The sequence below is a fragment of the Lacerta agilis genome, chromosome 17 (assembly GCF_009819535.1).
Source record: "Lacerta agilis isolate rLacAgi1 chromosome 17, rLacAgi1.pri, whole genome shotgun sequence".
In the NCBI taxonomy this organism is placed as follows: domain Eukaryota; kingdom Metazoa; phylum Chordata; class Lepidosauria; order Squamata; family Lacertidae; genus Lacerta; species Lacerta agilis.
Genome location: NC_046328.1, coordinates 22955165 through 22969492, shown reverse-complemented (window position 1 = coordinate 22969492; position 14328 = coordinate 22955165). Strand labels below are relative to the sequence as shown.

Below are 14328 nucleotides of genomic sequence, written 5' to 3'. Positions count from 1 at the left end.
AGCTGTCCTGTACCCTCTTAGCTGGGAGTGAAGTCCTTTGAACTCTGGTAGGGCTTCTTCATCCAAATAGGCCTAGGATCGCAGTGCAAGTTCCATTGCAGGTTATTGTGACTAAGGCCATAATCGCACCGTACATTTGATAGCACTTTAAACAGTCATGGCTTCCCCAAAAGGATTCTGGGAGCTGTAGTTTATTAAGCTTGCTGACAGTTGTTAGGAGGCCCCTATTCCCCTCACAGAGCTACAATTCCCTTCACAGGGAACTTTGGGAATTGTAGCTCTGGGAGGGAAAGAGGTGCATCCTAACAAATCTCAGCGCCTTTAACAAACTACAGCTGCCAGAATTCTTTGGGGAGGGAAAGTCACGATGGTTTAAAGTGGTGTCATTGCACTTTAAATGTATGGTGTTAATGTGTGCTCACTTAAATCCTGTTGGCTTTCTGTGAGGCTTACACAGAAGTAACCCCTGTTGAATGCTGTGGCTTTCGCTGCATGTGATATCTGCTGCTTCAAACTTTAAAAAAATTACACTTCTATCCCCACTACCTCCCTCTAAGGAGACTAGGTCAGTGCTCATTTGTGGATCAGCTTGAGTCTCCCTCATCAAAGTCCAACTCTTTGTCCCAGCCATTGCCAACATGGTGCCCTCCAGATGTTTTGAGCTATGGCCATAACTGGGAGTTGTAGTCTAAAACTCCCAGAGGGCGCCAGGTTGAGAGAGGCTGCTATAGAGTTCAGCCTTCCTCATACGCTGGCTGGGGCTGATGGGAATTGTAGCCCAAAACAGCCAGAGGGTGCGCAGTTGACAAGGCTTGCTGCAGCTCTTGTAGGGTCAAAAAAATCTGCGCCAGAATTTCCAAACAATGCCCTGGGCATGGTGCCAATGTGGTTGAATGACTAGGTAGGAAGGAAGAAGGGATTTTGCAGGGCAGGAATTTTGGGTATTATGAAGACTTACCTGACACTTCCTAGTCTCCCAACAAAAGTGATTAACTGACAGAACTGGAAGCCAAAAGGAGGTGGTAATGGCTGATGGCTTGAAAAAGGGGTTATACAACTTCATGGAGGAGAACTCCATCAGTGACTATTGTCAGTGGCTAAATTGAGCCTCCATAGGCAGACACAATCCACCTTTGAATACAGGTTGCTGGGGGGAGGAAGCAGGAGGAAGCCCTGATTTGGGGGGGGGGCTTCCAGCTTGGCTAGCATGTCAAGGAGGCTGCAAGGATCCCTGATGGGGGGTCTTTTTTTAGATTCTTTAGTTACATTCCAAAGCCCCTGTCAGCTCAGTGCCTTTATTAGGCAAACCAAAATGTCATGGAATAGTATGCAAGCTTTTGAGTTCTCCATATCTCTTCATCTGGCTTCATGAAGAGTTCTGTGAAACTTGAAAACTTGCACATTATTTTGTGACATTTTGGTTGGCTTAATAAGGGCACTGCCCTAGTAGGGAATTCAGATTCCCCCCCCCCCCAATACTCTTGTTATTTCTATTGTTACACATTCACAATGCACTTGGACTCCCTGCTTAGACTTCTTTCTGTGGCTGTGACTCCTTTTGTGTTCAGCCTCCATACTGAAACTTGAATGTCTGGATCACCAAGCTGAGATCCTTCGAAATTTACCCCATCCAAGAGAGACAACCAGACCTTTGTGGAACTGGAAATTCATCAGTATATTGTGTGTGTACATTTATGCATATATGTATTGTGTGTATATATAGCAAGAGACACAAAGAATATATTTTGTAAATAAATTGCTATAGACTGGGCATTTTTTAATTTATTACTGTGCTTAATGTAGTGAAACAAGTAGGGGTGTGTACATTGAAAAACATTCCATAAATAAAAGAAGCAAAGTGCTTATTTCAGAGACACCTAAGATTCCTGTTGTGCATCCTGAGCAAACTACAGTCCCCAGAATTCTTTGGAGGAAGCCATGATGGTTTGAAGTGGTATCATAGCAGATTAATGATGTGAATACAGCCCTACTTAAACTTTGGTTGCATTTGGGGATTTGCCAAAAAAGAGGAGGGATTAGACACCAAGCGCAATTCTTTTTCATAGGGGAAGGGCTGTAACTCAAGGGAGGGGAGCACCACCTTTGCATGCATAAGGTCACAGGTTCAATCCCCGCCAGCATCTCTAGTTAGGGCTGGAATAAGACTCCATATCTCAAACCCTGGGTAGCCAGTCACCGTCAACAGTACTGGATTAGATGGGTCAACAGTCTGGATTCTCAGTCAACAGGAAGCAGTTGCTCGCAACCTCAAATCTCTTTTAACCACAGATCTCTCCCTATTAGAAATGTGCTCAGGGTTGGGCTTTGGTGAGTCTCCAACAGATCTCTGTGATTGGAATGGAGTATGGGAGAGGAGAGATGGTCTCTATAGTGGGTCTAAATCATTTAGAATCAGAACTGTAGAGTTGGAAGGGATCCCAAGGGCCATTAGTCTCAACCCCCTGCAATGCAGGAATCTCAACTAGAGTCACTAACTGACAGCCATCCAACCTTTGCTTAAAGGTAAAGGTAAAGGGACCCCTGACCATTAGGTCCAGTCGTGTCCGACTCTGGGGTTGCGGCGCTCATCTCGCTCTATAGGCCGAGGGAGCCGGCATTTGTCCGCAGACAGCTTCCGGGTCATGTGGCCAGCATGACAAAGCTGCTTTTTGGCGAACCAGAGCAGCGCACGGAAACGCCGTTTACCTTCCCGCCGGAGCGGTCCCTATTTATCTACTTGCACTTTGATGTGCTTTTGAACTGCTAGGTGGGCAGGAGCTGGGACCGAACAACAGGAGCTCACCCCGTCGCAGGGATTCAAACCGCCGAACTTCTGATCGGCAAGCCCTAGACTCTGTGGTTTAATCCACATCGCCACCTGGGTCCCTTTGCTTAAAAACCTCCAAAGAAAGAGTCCACAACCTCCCGAGGGGCACCCCGTGCTAACATGCACAGCAGCATACAGCAACATATCCTATAAATAGATAGATAGATAGTATGTTGTGGCATTTGCCCACTCATTATGAGATGTCTGTACAGGGGGAGAGAAAGAGTTAATAGACCAATAGAAAAGCCCAGAGGTTTAGACAGTTGGGGAAAAGCAGTTGGAAGACAGTTGGAAATAGGGAGACTGTTGGTTCAGTTGGTTTCTTGTGGGTGGAAGGCGTAGGAGTCAGAGTGGGTTAGAGACAGAGGGGAGACAGAGAGAGTGAATCGGTTTACAGTGTTTCAAAGTATTTAAAACTTGTCTGCGTTCATAATAAACTGGATTCTTTGTTAATACGTTACAACCTGACTGAGTCTGAATATATTACTGGGGAGAGCCTGGTTGGTGGCAGCGGATTAGTGGTGGCACAGGGTCAATAGTCCGTGGAACGACCGAGGGCTCTGTGTGATCGCCAGGGGCTCTGTGTGATTACATCTCTGCTCTACCATGATATGGCATGGTTTTTTATTTATACACCACCCAAAGCATCCCAAAGTGTGAGCCACATTAATACATGTGAATATGAAATAAATACACAATAAACTTGGGCTGTTCATGGTAGAGCAGAGATTTGAACCATGGCTTTCCTAATACTTATTAAGCACCTTGCAGGCAGAGATCTGTTCTTTTCCGATCTGGTATAGCCAAGTGATTTAAAGTAACAGCATTAAGGAAGTTTCTCCTTCAAATGCAGCTTCAGCCATGACATAGAGGGCATCCTTGCCTTGTCCCCTTCTATAACTTAACATTTTTCCTGTAATGGCATTATTTACAATCCAGTTTGCAGTTTGATCTGTATAAATTGCCTTAGTCCCTTTTATGAATATGACTCCTAATTCCATTTTTTTCTAATAACTTAATCATAAATGACCAAAACCAAAAATAAATTCAATGGGGACTAATCTTAGGTTCCGCACTTCGGCAGGAAAAACCAGCTGCAGGATTAGAGGGATACCTGGTTTGCTAGTACCAGTAGTACATGGGAAAAGGATCTAGGGGTTTTAGCGGACCACAAGCTTAACATATATGAGTCAACCTGAGAGTGATGCAGCAGCAAAAAATGCTAATGCTATTTTAGGCTGCAACAACAGAAAAGTGTCCAGATCAATGGAAGAGAATAACACAATGAAATTCAAAACAGTAACAATTTATTGCACATTTATTCAAAATCCATTAAAAACTATTTAGTTTAAGTAATGCAAGAAAATCGACCAGCTTGATCCAGTAACACCAGAGAGAGCCATTTTCAAATACAGTGGTACCTCGTGTTGCATAACCTCCAGGTTACGGAATCTTCGGATTACGGCCACGTGTGCGCAGAAGTGGCGCCTCTAGTTATGGATTTTTCATGGTGCGCACGGCACCCCGAAACGAATTAAACCCGTAACCAGAGGTACCACTGTAACTCAAGGACTGTCACATGGAAGATGCAGCAAGCTTTTTTTTTTCTCCTGCTCTGGATGGTAGGAATCGAACCAATGGCTTCAAATACAACAAAGGAGATTCCGACTAAACATGGTTCAACAGAAGAATGAACTCCCCTGGAAGGTGATGGACTCTCCTACCTTGCAGGTTTTAAAACAGAGATTAGATGACCATCTGTCATGGATTCTTTCTTTCTTTTGAGTTCTGCCCAATCTCAGTCCATATTTCATGGCTGGTTAAATCATCTGTCCCCCTCCTGATTCTCGGCACCTCTTCTCTTGCCAGTCTTTGGCCAATTGGGACATCCAAATAGAGCCAGCAATTCCTTCAGGGAGGAAAATCATAACTCTTCAATGATGATGTCATCTGGATGGAAGAGAATAAAAAGAGAGACAATCTGTTCAGTCCTCTCCACTTTTTGTAGCTGGAGTCAGTCTGGGTGCTGCCCTCCCAGGCCAGGTGGGAAAGGCCTGCCAGGCAGGGAGTGGGTCCTGCAGGACTCCCAGCAGGAAGACTTGGGAGGTATGCCTTAGGCAAACAAGGGGTAAGGGAATTTGTTGTCCCCAAGGTGTGGGGCTTACCTTCTTTCAGATTTTTTCGGAAACAGGCCAGCTCCGGACGAATTACTGTGCTCTGCAGAGGAAAGACATTACAAACCCCACCCTGGATGGGTGCAAGAGAGCACAGAAGCAACCCCACGCCAGGAAGGACGGGTCTCCCTATGGTTGGGCCCAATCCCATGCCCCAGAGGACCTCCCTGGGGCCTGCAGCCTCCTGGGCAGAGGTGGAAGGGCAGCACCAGGAAAGGGGGCAGAAAAAGCCTCTGGCCTCATCCTGGCACCCAGGGACACACACCGCATCTTCTGCATTAAAAGATGCTGGGTGATGTGCTCTTGGGGAGATGGAAGCAACCAAAGAAATGAATACAGAAAGGCAAGATACTTACTCTGAGGTGGGGGAATCTTCGTGAAACGGCCAACAGCAGAGAAATGCTGCTGGCTGCTAGTTTCCTTTCCGCGTCACTTCTCCAAAGGGCGTAAAATCGGAGGTCCTGCGGGAGGAAAGAGCGTCTTAGAGTCAGGGGCCAGTCTGGGCCAAAGCGGCCGTCCGCTGCCCCCATCATGGAGTCCCTGGCACTCTCAAACCATGAAGGTTGCCAGTTTTGCTCTTGGGCCAAATTGGTGGCCAAATGGGACAGGGGACTCTGTGCCCCAGAAATGGGACAGTCTGCTGGGTAAGGGACAGGGGGCAACCCAAACCCACTCCTGATGCCATCAGGACACTTACAGCGAGCAGCTGGTGGAGGGTGCCAGCATTGGGGGCCTCCAGAAGAAGACCCCCCAGCAGGCTCTGGAAGTGCCTCTTCAGTTCCTGCGGGAAAAGAGAGAAGAGAGGTTGAGTGCTGGGTTAAATCTTGCGAGGGTGTGAGAAGAAGAAAGAGATGTGCAAAGGGAAGTCAAAGCAGAGGACATACCTCTTTGTCCTCCACACTATTTAACCATTCTCTCTGTTGTGAGGTATAGATATGCCTTCATAAAAGCCAGATTCAATGTTTTCCCATCAAATGTTTTGGGCAATAGACTTTCCAATGGTCAAATCTCCCTCCTCTGCGACTGTAATAGTGGTTCCATAGAATCCTTACAGCATATATATTTTTGCTGTCCAATTCATTCGGCAGCTCGGTCCAAATTTTTGGTTCCACTTTTGAAGGAAACCCAAGATGGAACTCAGGATGCTAAATTAATTTACTTATTAAATGACGAGGAACCAAATATAACCCATATGGTCGCTAGGTTTTTGACTAATGTGCTATTTACAAAGAAGAGGAATGGTTCTCTTCCCATTTATGACAATGCAGAAAATAATTAAGACCTATTATTGGGGCGATAAAATAGGTGATAAATTAATTTTAACAGATTTTTATTTTAAATAATAAAAAACTAGTTCAGTTGGACTACTCAGATCTCTGTGTGACTTAGATGGAAGGGTGTAAATGGGTTGTTTTAAAATTGGTTTCGTACTGTATTGTTTAAATTTGTTAAATTGTTTTACTCTGTGTGTTTTATGATGAATGTGTTTTCTGATGTGATATGGGCCACATGGCCGAAATAAACCTACCTACCTACCTACCTCTTTGTCCTCCTCCTTTTCTGCGCCCCCAAGAACAGCCTCCATTGTCCTATACAGGATAGCGCTGACCATATCGCAGCCGAAATGGGGTCTCATGAAGCTGGAGAGAGAAAGGAAAGGGGTTAGACGCTGCCTCCTCCCTTGCCCCCTCCCCCCTCTGAGTCCTGCCTGCTCTTGTCCACCCGGAGCTCCCCTTGGAGTTCTGCCCCCCACCCCACAACCCCCCCCACCCCACTCACCTCAGCTGGAGGAGGGCCTCCGAGGCCAGGGGGCAATCCCTGAAGTGCTCCAAGTGGCCAAAGATGTGCTGGAAGAGAGCAGAGGAGGAAAGTCAGCTCCTTCTGGCGCCTCAATAGGACAGCTCTGACCCCAAATGCCAGGCTTGTCTTTCCAGGAGGCTTGTCTTGGCAATCCCATGCCCTAAGCCAGAAGGGTCCTCCTCTCTGGTAAATGCACAAGCCCCTCCCCAAAGCCCCTCTCTGCCCCTCCCTCCCCATGGGGGTCCCTCACACCACCCATCACTCACCATAATGGCTTTGGCTGGCTCCTGCTTGGAGCACTTCAGGGTTTGGAGCCCCCTGATCTGAGCTGCCTGGCAGTTCTGGATGACCTCCAGGAGGTATAGCTGATCTTTCTCCAGCAGCTGAAATGCAAAAGTCAGGCTGCCAGTTCCTTGCGCAGGGAGGGCTCCTCTGCATCTGAGAATGCAGAGTGGGGGGCAAAGAGCCCAGGTAGTGGGGGCAGGGCCGGATTTAGATGAAGAGAGGCCCCACCCGATCCCCCACCCTCACAACTAGAAGAAAAAATTCAGAAGTGAACTGTACAAACTTGCACAAGAACTCAATAAAGGTCTGATTTTTGAAGGGCTTTGCTGACCTTGTGAAAATGACCTAGCGCACAGATCCAAAAATGCAGCATTACAGTTCTTCCATTTTCTGCAAAACATTGTTAGCTTGGAGCCTGGTTTCCCCTTCCCATTAACATCAGAGTACAAATGACTGAGGGTATCAGTGATAGCACTATAACTTTCCAAAACAGCTTCTGTGGCTTTTGCATGTGCTGTCCATCCCGCCTAGTGTCTGACAAATATTTAGGCACTTTAGACTGAGGTGGCAAAAACTATTTTAGAACTGCCCATCTCTTTGCGGAAGATGAAAAGAAGGAATAAATTTCATTGATAATGCCAAAACAGTTCACTGCATCAAGGCAGCAATCCACGGCTGAATGGCCCACCAGATTTAAAGAGTGAACTGCCAGCTCTTGTTGCTTCAATGAGTGGTTGATGCACAAAAGCAGTGATTGGTCTTAACTTCATTATCATAGCATTTTCAAGTCTCTGTCTCTTGTGCTTGCTAGCACCACTTTCATATCTTTTACTCATGCTTAGATTAGAATCTAAAAATAAAAATAAAAATTAATATTCAACTGGATAAACTTGGGCTTCTGTCACTCTTCAGTAGCTGCCACCACTCACTGACTTCCTTATGCCCAGGGGCGTAGGAAGGGGTGGGGGGGCCACCCCAGGTACCATCATAGAGGGGGGTGACAAATTATCAAGGAACAATTACTGCCCTACTATGGCGGTTCATTAAAAAAATTTTTTTTAATGCCTGTTCCAAAGGTCTTATCTTACTACACTAGGAAGTATATAGCTATATATGAAATTTCATGCATATCAGTTAATATCTTGACCCTCCTCCATGAAAATAGCCATTTACTTGGCCGTTTTCCTATGTTGTGAAGGCTGAAATTTCAATTCAGTGGAGCAGGGTCAAGATATAAACTGATATGCATGAAATTTCAGATAAAGCTATATAATCCCGAGTTTAGTAAGATAAGACCTTTGGAGCAGTCATTTTTTTAAAAAAAGTTTTTAATGAACCGCCCTACTGCCCTACCCTCTGCTGGGTTTCCCTCCCCCACCTCCAGTCTCCGTTGTTGTGTCTTTATCCGTTGTGTGTCCTGGCTGAGGGGAAAAACAGAAGACGGATGGCCATCGGTCAAGGATGGTCTAGTTGAGATTCCTGCATTGCCCCAGGGGTTTGGCTAGATGACCCTCAGGGGTCCTTTCCAACTCTACAATTCTCTGGTGCAGGCTTGTGCAGAGTTTTAGATACAAGTTGGATGCAAGGGGTGCATAGGATTGCAGTCCATCTTATGCACCGTCGGCTCGGGAATAAGTCCCACTGGTCATGATGAGACTAGATTGCTGCTGTGCAGTCCTGTTTTTTAAATAAATGTTTTCCTTTTCAGATAATACAGAGCATGGTGAAATCACAATAAATAAAACCTCCCCTTCAGTAGTTTCAAGCACTACTACAGGTTCCACAGAATATCTGTACTGCATTGTTTACTGTGACAGCTCCTGCACTTTGGAACTCCCCGCCTATTGCAACAAAGCACGTGCCTTTGCGAGACTCTTTTTGGGCACCTGCTAAAAGCATTCTTCTTTAGGCAAGCATACCTAGATGCTTAGGAAGTTGAAGTAATTTTAATTTTAATATTTTAGCTTTTGTATGTTTTAAGGTAGGATTGTTAATTTTTCTTGATTTTACTGCTGTGGTGCTTTTTTGCTTATTGTTTTGGTAAACCACTTTGCAGGTTTTAAAAATAAATTTTATTAAATAAACAAACAAACAATAAATATAAATATAAATAAAATAACACAAGCCAAAACACAATCCATCCTGTAGATTTAAGTATCTGTCCATAGTCACCTACTTGTTATTAGAGGCCCAGAATCCACATTCCTTTGAAAGAAAATGTGAAATAACGTAAAACCATTTTTGAAGGGGAGGGATCAATGTGGGGGGGGGGGGGTGACAAGAAATTTTCCACACCAGGTACCACCTGACCTTCCTACGCCTCTGCCTATGCCTTTCTTGGGGGCAGAGAGACCCCTCTGGCTGACTCCTGGGGTTGGGAGATGAAAACCTCTAACTTTGGGTTTCTCCTGGAGGGTTGGCACCTGCACATTTTCAGGCTTTTTCCCTCCCAGGACCCTTCTTAAGGCACTGGTATTGGGCAGAGCGGGAGAGACTCTGTGGTCACAGCACTAGACTGGGCTTTTAAACAAATAACAAATATTTTCTTGACTATCTGCAAGTAACAAGATTTTAAATGCAAAAGCCACTTTAAATTAAACATAGAAAAGGAAAACACCACCGGGCACAAATAAAATAAGACAAAATGCAGTTCCTCTGACCCTGAACTGATCCCTATACTTATTTGCCCCTTGGGATGAGGTCCAGTTACCAACCTGCAGCCTGGCCTCCTGCCTTCTACAGGTAGTTCTGGATCCCTCCGAGGATCCCTTCCCACTGCTGTCTTCCCTGGTCCCCAAGGCCACTCTCTGCCAGTGGGCAATTTACAGTGCATGCTGCAGACACCAACAGGGCTCTGTGAAGTGTGAAAGATAGACTTCCCTGCCTGGGAGGGGAGAGGCCAGTGCCAGTCATGTGTGCTTGCCTTGGCCTGTTCAAGCCAAAGGGGACGGAAGGAATGGAAGAGACTTGGGAGAGCTTGCTTGCCTGGTCTATCTGTCCCAGCCAGCCCCCCACTCACACTCTCCCACTGATTAAAGCGCAGCACGTACCAATACTGACCTGACCCTTGAGCTGGGGAAGGTTGTTGACTCTGGGCCTACGGGCTTTGGATTCTGAGATGGAAAATTCTGGGGTTTGAGGATAGGCTACTCAACAGCCCAGCTTGTTGGGGTGCAACTCCCTGTGGGTCTCTACGGTTAGCAGAAGAAGGAAGTTCCAGCCAAATACAGGAGCAAAACAGTGGTCAGTAGACCACAATCTTTATTGTTGCGCAACAGGTCCCCACACAGAGCAAGAACCCCGAACATGGGTTACAAGCTCTTTGAAGACCTTCCTTCCCTACCAGAATACATGTCCAGAACCATCATTGATACATCACTGATACATCATCATCATGTCACAAGGAGGGAGGGGAGTCGTGAGGTTACCCAAGTAAATCAACTTGCCCTGTGTCGTGAATGAGCCAGCTGCCATGGGAGGTTTGCAGCCAGCTCCCAGTGAAGGAAGTAGCCAGGAAGAAAGAGGGCTAACTGCCAGACAAGATGAGCATAGCCTAGTGCCGCCGCCCCCCCCCCCCCGCCCTTAGGACTGGCAGTTGATAAGAGAAGGGTGCAGGCCTGGCCAAGACGAAGAAGGCCTGGCCAAGATGCCGAAGGCCTGGGCAGGCTGAAGCAGGCCTGGGCAGGACACCGAAGGTCTGGGCAGGATGAAGCAGGCCTGGCCAGGACACCCAAGGCCTGGGCAGGACAAAGCAGGCCTGGCCAGGACACCGAAGGTCTGGGTAGGACGAAGCAGGCCTGGGCAGGACACCAAAGGCCTGGGCAGGACACCAAAGGCCTGGGCAGGACGAAGCAGGCCTTGGGAGGACGAAGAAGGCCTGGGTAGGACGAAGAAGGCCTGGCCAGGATGCAGGACGAAGAAGGGCTGGTGAGGCCCCCTAGATTTAGAGGCCCTAGGCTTCAGCCTACTTAGCCTATACATAAATCCGGCACTGAGCGGGGGGCAGGTCTGAGGGATCCACTCCCTGCTCTCGTTTTATCCAGTACTCACCACTAGGGAAGGGATGTGGAACCCCAGCACATCTGCAAAGAGAAGGACATGGGGACAGATGAGTTCGTCCCTGAGCCCCTAGCAAGGCTATTTCAAGAGTTTTCTCCTGGATTCCAAGTCCTACTACAGGGGAGTGCCACCTCAGGCCTCCTGCCCCCAGATCATGGCTCCCCAGGGAAGGTGCCCCTCCCGCTGACAACTGCCCCCCCGCCTTGCCCCGCAGCCCAGCCCCCTGCTTCCTCCACTGGACCCCACAAAACGAGGTGGTCGGGGGGGGGGGAGTTGGGTTTCCAGATGCTGGCTCAGGTGGACCTTGGGTTGGAGCCAGCCATCTGGATCTGTGTATCTTTTGACTAGCTGTCCTCTAGCCCATTCCTGCCCTCCTGTGTCCCCAAAAGGAGGGGCATTTGCTCACCTGACACCACAGGCCTTGCAGGGGGGCCACCCTGTTGCTGCGGCTGATCAGGCGTCTTAAGCACCTGAACCTAGAAGTGACGAGCAAAGAGAGCGACTCAGAAGCTGGCAGCCCCAATTCTTGGGGGTGTTTGTTGTGTGTGAGGAGTGGCGTCTGGCCCAATTCCTTCCATCTCTCTGCAATTCAATGACCTGAAAGGACATCATCAGAGCTGGAAAGAGGCAGCCCAAAGCACGAAGGCCTGGCAGAGAGAGAAAGGAGGCCCCAAGTACTATGGGTTCAAGAGCTCCAGCCCAAAGGAAAGAGAAGCATTGCCAGCTGTTAAAGGACTGCTCTGCCTCGTCTGCCCTTCCTGGAGAGGGAGGAGACCCCTAGGAGGGTCCTCCAAGAATCAAGGTGTCCCAGAAGAGGAGCAGAACATGAGGAAGGTGGCGGAGTCTTCCTTGGAGCCAGAGAGACCCCCAGGAAGTGGGAGAAGGTCGTAAGGCAGTTGGAGAAATGCAAAATGGAGCCAGGCAGAGGTGTAGGGTTGGAGGGCTGGACTAGGAGGACCTGGGAGAGCAGGGTTCGAATCTCCACTCAGCTATGAAGCTCCCTGGTGGACCTTGGGCCAGCCTAGCCTACTTTGCAAGGCTGCTGTGAAGATAACAATTGGTGGCAGGGAAAACCATGAAGGCCACCTTGATCTCCTGGGTGGAAATTGGGCTAGGAATGTCCTAGTAAATGTAAATGATGAGAGGGGAGAGAAAAGGGGAAGGCAGGGAAAGAATGTGGAGGAGCTGAGCTCTCTGGAGAAGAATGGCCGGGTTGATTTCCAGAGAGCTAAGGCTGTTAAGGGGACCCCAGGACTCACCCCCCACCCCCAGGAGACCAAGAGAAAGCAAAGGAATGCTACTTACAGTCTGCATATTTTGTTCATGAAAAATTCCCACCCTCCTCTCTAAACTAGCTAACTAGCTAAAATGCCCACCCAAGCCTAACTCTGACTCCAACCCCCAGCCCTAAACCTAAACCCTGCCCTAACCCTACACTTACGCTTAACTTCTCCTCTATGCACAAAATAAATATATACAAAATGTGCACAAAATAAAAATGTAAAAAATATATGTAAATAAATAAATAAATAAATAACAAAAGTAAATAAAAAAGTAAATAAAAGTGTTAAAATAAAAAACTAAATAAAATAAAAATAAATAGAATAAAATGAATAAAATAAAAGTAATAAATGAAATAAAATCAAATTAACACCTCTCCTTATCGTCTCCAACCACCACCTCTGTCTACTACTCACCTCACCTCACTACAAACGCACAATGGCCACCTGCAAGTCGGTGGTTTTTAAGGGAGAAGCAAGAGATGTCACAAAGGAGGGCAGGTCCTTGTCACCGTGGCAACCCCCCCACCTGGACCTGGCACCTCCTGAGAAGTGATGCTCCACTTTCAGAACTTGGAGGCACCTGTTGTTCCACCTGCAACTGGGCTGCATTTTCTCTCGGCAGATTCACATCGGCATTGCAGAGGCGTAGGAAGGGGGGGTGCAGTGGATGCCGACCGTCCCGGGTGTCATCACTGAGAGGGGTGACAAAATGGCAAAAATATGGGTTTTTTAAATAAAATAAAATAAATTTCCAAGGTAAGGGACACCACGCCGTGCCACTCCTGCCTGGGCAGCTGCCTCAGAGCGACTAAGGGAGATGTTGGTGGCGGCACTGCTGCTATTGCAGCAGGAGGAGGAGAAGGGAAAAGAAGAGGCAGTGGCGAAAGGAGCGCTGCCTGCCTCTGCTCATGCTCCTTTTCTGGCCTCGGCTGGCATGAGGGGAGAGCCTATAAAGGTGGTTGCTGGCAGGGAGCGCCGCCTATGCAAAGAGCGCCAGTGACACGCAGAGGGCGGGGAGGCCAGGCCGCCAAGAGGCTCCAGGTGGCATAGCCAGGGTGTCCTGTTGGGGGCAGGCATGTGTGCGGGCGGCGTGTGGGGAAGCCAGGAGGAAGCACCCCCAGCTGGAAGCACCCATAGACATTTCTGTTGGCGCACAACTGGGGAGGGCATAGGGTAGGATGCATTAATATTGTGCATTTCAAATGTTTGTACATAGCACTAGCAAAGGTGCAAGATCCTGCTGGTGGGTAAATATGTATTGGAAGCTATATGCTTGAGGGTTTCCTATAGGCATCTAGCTGGCCACTGTGAGAACAGAGTTCTGTTCTAGATGGGATTTAGCAGGGCTCTTCTCAGCGGTGTAGCTAGCCGCTCAGGTGCCAGGTGTGGCGTGTGCGTCCTGCAGCTGGGGTTGAGACGAGCTGCCCATGGGGGCGGGGTGCAACGCGTGGAGCCTCTCTGCCACCTCCCCCTCAGCTGTAGGGCAGCTGAGGGAGAGGCGGAGGGCAGACGCAAGTCCCACGCTGCCATTTTAGGCAGCGTAGAGCCTGCAGGCTCCCAAGCCACCATGTCACTCCCAGAAGACGCGTGGATCGGGCACGCTGCAGGCCCCGTGGTAAGTGCTGGCCCCTGTGGTGTGGCACCCAGTGTCCACTGCATTTCGTTACGTTTGTTGACTGAACTAAAAAGTTTTGTGAGCCCTTTTCTTTTTTTATAAAAAACCATATTTTTGTCATTTTGTTACCCCCCTCAGTGATGACACTTGGGGCGGTCCGCACCCTCCGCACCCCCCTTCCTCCGCCACTGGCTCTTCTTGTATTCTAGGTAAGCTCTTTAAGAATGGGGGTGCTTGTTTTTTGCAGTTGTAATCACACAGCACCTCAGCTTCCTGCAGTCCACA

General features: G+C 48.2%; 1 protein-coding gene across 1 annotated transcript; it reads right to left on the bottom strand.

Moving 5' to 3' along the window:
- Positions 1-5279: 5279 nt before the first annotated feature.
- Positions 5280-12459, bottom strand: LOC117039112. Its single transcript, XM_033136145.1, has 8 exons — positions 12451-12459; positions 11552-11621; positions 10147-10214; positions 7068-7184; positions 6781-6848; positions 6542-6641; positions 5699-5782; positions 5280-5462 (listed from the first exon to the last, which is right to left on the bottom strand). The coding sequence occupies exons 1-8, from the start codon at positions 12457-12459 to the stop codon at positions 5280-5282; spliced, it is 699 nt and encodes a 232-aa protein (XP_032992036.1).
- Positions 12460-14328: the final 1869 nt, after the last annotated feature.

What these genes read in the sequence shown, in the direction of transcription:
- LOC117039112 (XM_033136145.1), bottom strand. An exon ending in GAGGCCCTCCTCCAGCTGAG is followed by an intron (nt 6,642 to 6,780) that starts GTGAGTGGGGTG and finishes TTCTCTCTCCAG; the next exon opens with CTTCATGAGACCCCATTTCG. An exon ending in AAAAGGAGGAGGACAAAGAG is followed by an intron (nt 5,783 to 6,541) that starts GTAGGTAGGTAG and finishes CTTTTCCCGCAG; the next exon opens with GAACTGAAGAGGCACTTCCA.